Raw genomic sequence first — 5,625 nt, forward strand, 5'->3', positions numbered from 1 at the left:
GGGTCAGGATTCCTGAATCGAGGGAGGAGGGACTGGGGGCCTACACTCCTGGGTCTGGGCGAGGAGAGGCCCTGGTGTCCAGGACACCAAGGTGGCTCGGGTGACCCAGCCGTCACGCGCCCCGTTATCTCGCATCCTGGGCGGGGCGGAGGGCACGGGGTATATTTAGTGTCTGTCCTTGCCCTGTATCTGGTGTCCTCAGCAAGGCTCCGACAACCAGGAGGAGACAGAAGCCTCCCCGGACCTCCAAGGTCACCCCCAGGGACACCCCTAAGCTCACCCACTGCCAGCCTCTCCCCCCCTTTTCTCCATCTCCAGACTGCTCTCAGAATGGCGGACGAGTGAGTGAGGGTGCAGGCCGGTGGGCGGGCTCCTGGGGTCCCCAGGGTGCGGGAGGTGAGGCGATCGATCTCCAGGATTCCTGAGGAGGGTGAGCTCTGAGGTTGGACAGCAGTCTTGAGACGGACAGAGGGAAGGGGGACGGCTGCTTGCGGCTCGGGGGTCTGTTGGCCTGGACCTCCGGGTCAGCAGGGCCGCTGGGGTCTTTGTGGGCATCTACTGGACAGGACCAGACTCAACAAGAATCCTTTCCGCCCCCCCTGTTTTTCTCCCCCCAGGAGCAACGATGCGGTGAGGCGGAGCTAGGGCGTAGGCTGGGACCCCCAGGGCTGCGGAGGGGGTGCTTTCGGGAGTGGAGTGGAGAGTGGGGGCTGTAATTCTAAGATGGGGCGTGGGGAGGAGATGGGTTGAATCTCAGTGCTGACCTAACTCTGGTCACCTCACCCCAGGGTGGGAACTCGCGCCCCCCACCCGCCCCTGTCCGACGCCGCTCCTCTGCCAACTACCGAGCCTACGCTACGGAGCCCCATGCCAAGGTGAGGGGCGGGGCCAGTGAGAGGCGGGGCCAGTGGGCGGGATTTCCCAGGGGGGCGGGGCTTGGGTTCTGGTCGAAGATTGAGGAGGTCAGGACACTGTCATTGAAAAAGGGGAAGGTGGGGTGGAGCCCAGACTTCTGTGAAGGTGTGGCTTAGGTAGAACTCAAAGGCATGACAGGGCGAAGGTTCATAGATGGCTGGCTCGGATTGGTCAGAGCTCTTATGGGCGGAGATCTGTTGCCCACGGGTATCCTGATTGGTCAGAGTGGAGGAGGGTGGGGCTTACCTAGAATCGCGGGGCTTGGGTTCTGGTTGAAGATTGAGGTCAGGACACTGTCACTGAAAAAGGGGAAGGTGGGGTGGAGCCCAGACTTATGTGGAGGTGTGGCTTAGGTAGAACTCAAAGGCATGACAGGGCGAAGGTTCATAGATGGCTGGCTCGGATTGGTCAGAGCTCTTGTGGGCGGAGATCTGTTGCCCACGGGTATCCTGATTGGTCAGAGTGGAGGAGGGTGGGGCTTACCTAGAATCAGACTGAGGGGGCCTGAGGGTGGGTGGAGCTTAGGGGTGACGCTCACTGTAAATTCCGAGTGGGAATTGGGGCGGACTTGGCTTGAGGAGGTGGGCTCTGAAGCCTTTCTCCACCCTCCTGACTGGTGCTCCTGGGCCTTCCTGTGCTCCACCTCGCCCATCAGAAAAAGTCTAAGATCTCGGCCTCCAGAAAACTGCAGCTGAAGGTGAGGACGGCAATGGGAGAGGGGAGAGGGGTCCTCATAGGGCGGGGCTTAACAGTGACCGTGTTGCTGGGGGTGGAGTTGCATAGGAAGGTGGGCGTGGTTTTCATCGGGGGCGTGGCTAAGGGATGAGCCCTGCTTTGAGATCAAAGGCCTCAATTTCGGGTTTTTCAGAAGGAGGTGCGGTGGGTGTGGTTTATGGCATGGGCGTGGCCAAGAGAGGGTGGTGCCTCCAGGTGATGGGCACTAACCTTGAAGGGTGGTTTAGCCTCAGGCGTGGTGGGCTTGGCTTGTACCATGGGCGTCTCTAAGAGGGTGGGGTTTTCCGATGATGGACACCAACCTTGAAGGGTGGGGTTCTGGAGGCGGGCTGAGTGGGCGGGGTTTCTGTCAGAGCCTTGTCTCAGGAGAGGATGGGTTTTGAAATAAGGGACAGGACGCCCGAGGGGCATGGGGCTCCGTAGACCGTGGATTCGAAGGCAGGGCAGGTGGAGGTGACCCCTGGGCCTGGCCCCTGCCACCTGCAGATCCTGATGCTGCAGATTGCGAAGCAGGAGCTGGAACAGGAGGCGGAGGAGCGGCGCGGGGAGAAGGGGCGCGCCCTGAGTACCCGGTGCCAGCCTCTGGAGGTGGCCGGGCTAAGCTTTGCAGAGCTGCAGGTAACTACGCGGCCTGGGAGCTAGGTTCCCAGTGTCTGGCCTTCCGTCCCGTGACAAAGAGAAGCAGTTACGGCCACCCCTCTGCTCAATGCCCAGGGCTCCAATCTCCCGGGCCCAGCTGGCCTCTGGGACTCAGAAGCATGGCTTGCAGCTGCCCACGAGGCTGGCGAAGGTACACTCCCTCCCAGCCTAATTCCTGCAGATCTTCGTGAGCCTGGGCCCCGGGCTCCTGTGTTGGCAGTTCTCTGGAGACCTAGTTCCCTGGCTCCTCCTCCCTCAGAGACCAGATGCTAAGGTTTCTGTCTCCCTTGCCCCAGTCCAGGCCCCCAGTCCCTCCTCCCTTAGCCCCAGGCGTCCTGACCCCCAGCTTGCCCGTTTTTCAGACTCAGGAGTCCAGACCACCAGTCCCCTTCTCAGATCAAGGAGTCCTGATCCCCAGCCTCCCCTCTTTCAGACTGGAGTCCCCTCCCCCATCACACGTGTGCTGTTTCTCCGCCAGGACTTGTGCCGACAGCTCCACGCTCGTGTGGATAAGACGGATGAAGAAAGATACGATGTGGAGGCAAAAGTCGCCAAGAACATCACGGAGGTGGGCGCCCAGAGGCAGGCAGGGTCCCTCCAGAGTCCATTGAAGGAGCCTTGGTGGCGCAGTGGTTAAGCACTTGATGGTAAAACAAAAGGTTGACAGTTCCAGCCCAGCCCAAGGCTCCAACACCTGCTGATCTGCTCTCTTATAAGAATAGCATCTCCGTAGGAGGGTGGTTCACCTGTCACATGGGGCTGTTAGGTTTCCGAAGTGGTTCGAGCTTTGCAGCACTGAAAGAATTCACACAGCAGAAGCACTTTTGTAAATCCAAGTCACTTTTATGAGGGAAAGGGAAGTTTCGGGTATTGCAGTCTCAAAAGTGCACGCTCTCTCTGGAAACTGTGCAAGGCCCAGTTCGAGGCTGAAGGAAACACAAGGAAGGAATACTGGACCAGGAGCAAGGAACCAGCGCAGGAAGGCAGAGCAATAAATGCCAGGAGAGCAAGAGGCCTCCCGCAGCGTGACGCAGGACCATGCGCACCTCACGCTCAGCTTAGTGAGGCATCTCACTCTCAGCTTACAGGGTGCACCTGAGCAAGAGCAGAGAAAAATAGGATGGTGGTGCACCAAGAGAGAGTGCTCGGCTGCGTGCACCTAGCTCTTGTTCTCTCCCGCCCCCCCTGGCTGGGGGAGGCATGGTTGAGGACATTGGCTGATCTTACTGGGTGTGTTTAAGCACACCTGCATAATGTCATGGGTGATACATTACCTGTGTCATGTATAGGTTGTGGCTAGGTTTGGTTTCACCTGCACTTAGCGGGGAGTGGGGTGGGGGTGGGGATCCTAGTCTGCACATGCCAGGTTTTAGATTTTCCCACAGGTGTCCTATTAATGTCCCTGATCTCCCTAGCCCCTCTGTGATGGCCTTGTGCAGGCACTGGGGAGACAACCCCCTTCCTCCCTAATCTGGCGACCTACTGTAAATCAAAGATCAACTCAATGACATCCACCACTACCAACAGGGTCCAGTGACATGCCTGGCGCTGTGGTCCCAGCATGACCTCTTGTAGTGGCTTTTGATTACTGCTCCCAGGAGATGCAGGACTATGCTGTGAGCCTGGTGGGGAGAAGGCAGAGGAACCAGTGGAATGTAACCAGGAGAGCTGCCCAGGCAAGAAAGAACAGTGGATTCAAAATCCAGGAGACGCCTGTCTTATGGAAAAAGCTACGGGGCAGGCCGGGGAAACGAAAGACGCGTGAAGTTGCACAGAGCTATGTCTTCTGGTGTTAAGCGATGAGGCCGGGGACAATGGGGAGGGCTTTGAGCCCCAGAAAGAGCAGTTCCGATTCTGTCCTGAAGGTGGCAGAGAAAGCGCCTGAGCTGGGGAAAGTCTTGAGTCCTGCATGCTGGGAGGCAGGATAAAGTGGAAGGATGGGGTTCAGAGGAGCCAGGGGGAAGGGACTCTACCTCCTCTCTGTCGCCTAGATCGCTGATCTGACCCAGAAGATCTACGACCTTCGGGGCAAGTTTAAGCGCCCCACCCTGCGGAGGGTACGCATTTCTGCAGACGCCATGATGCAGGCGCTGCTGGGGACTCGGTCTAAGGAGTCGCTGGACTTGCGGGCCCACCTCAAGCAAGTTAAGAAGGAGGACACTGAGAAGGTGAGTGCGGGCTTGGGGTCAGGACCCGGTCGCTGAGGTGAGGGGCTCCGTGCAAGGGTGGGCAACAGTCCCAGGACATGGCCCGAGCGGGCTTGGGGTCAGGACCCGGGTCGCTGAGGTGAGGGGCTCCGTGCAAGGGTGGGCAACAGTTCCAGGACATAGCCCGAAGGCAGGCGGTGCGGTGTATGGTGTTGAGGGGAAAGGCGGTTAGTCAGCAGTCTTCCCTGGGAAGTAGAGAAAGGACACCGGAGATGGCAACAGAAAGACAGGAAGTAGAAGGGGAAGACCTGAAGTAGAAGAGGAAGACAGTAAATCGAATGGGGAGACTGGAAGTAGCAAAGAGGCAGGCAGGGCATGGGAGAATGAAAGCATTTTGAACTTTTGAATTGTGTGACATGTGGATGACGTGCTAATAAAAGCGTTAAGAGAAAAAAGGAAAATGTTCTGAAATCGATGATGATTGCACAACTCTTAATACGATCTAATGATTAAATTGTATGATATGTGAATTATGTGCCAATAAAACTCTTAAAAGAAAAAAGAGAGAATGTAAGAGGGAGTGGATCAGGTAGTGAATGAGGGATTCAAGAAGAGAAAGACAGGAAGTATAGGGAGCAAGTAAGCATGAAGACCGGAAGTAACAAATGGGAAACAGGAAGTGCATGTGGGAGACAGGAAGCGCATGAGGCAATGTGGCCCAGACTGCCCGTGGGAACCAGATCCGTAGCAGAGCAGCCGGGCAGGATATTGAACATGTGGAAGATACTTGGGGGAGTGGACGAAACCCTAACCCCTCACCTCCTCTCCCCAGGAAAACCGGGAGGTGGGAGACTGGCGCAAAAACATCGATGCTCTGAGTGGCATGGAAGGCCGCAAGAAAAAGTTCGAGGGCTGAGCCCACCAGCCCTCTACCCTGGCCTTGAGGACGGCCCCCTGAGAAGTAAAGCCACTTCTCTCTGAGCTGGAGTGGCTGTGACTGTGTGTCTCCCACCCGGGGGCAGGGGTGGGGGGTGGGGTTGGGTTTCCCACCTCGGGGTTGGGTACCTGTAGACAAGTCACCTCCAAACCCACAGAGCAGGCCAGGGGCCGACGAACAAGGTCTCTAACTCTGGCTGTTCTCAAGTTGTCCGCTGCATGAGAGGAGGTGAGCAGAGATGCTAAGACCGGG

At 57.7% G+C, this 5,625-nt stretch overlaps 1 protein-coding gene across 1 annotated transcript; it reads left to right on the plus strand.

The window, feature by feature from the left end:
* Positions 1 to 185: 185 nt before the first annotated feature.
* Positions 186 to 5,417, plus strand: TNNI3 (troponin I3, cardiac type). The gene is made up of 8 exons (XM_030886167.2): positions 186 to 341; positions 618 to 630; positions 789 to 875; positions 1,571 to 1,612; positions 2,137 to 2,268; positions 2,768 to 2,857; positions 4,281 to 4,457; positions 5,269 to 5,417. The coding sequence occupies exons 1-8, from the start codon at positions 331 to 333 to the stop codon at positions 5,350 to 5,352; spliced, it is 636 nt and encodes a 211-aa protein (XP_030742027.2). The 5' UTR covers positions 186 to 330; the 3' UTR covers positions 5,353 to 5,417.
* The last annotated feature ends 208 nt before the right edge of the window (positions 5,418 to 5,625 follow it).

The sequence above is a fragment of the Echinops telfairi genome, unplaced genomic scaffold, assembly GCF_000313985.2.
Source record: "Echinops telfairi isolate 266 unplaced genomic scaffold, ASM31398v2 ScPeMD7_655;HRSCAF=1070, whole genome shotgun sequence".
NCBI classification, from domain to species: domain Eukaryota; kingdom Metazoa; phylum Chordata; class Mammalia; order Afrosoricida; family Tenrecidae; genus Echinops; species Echinops telfairi.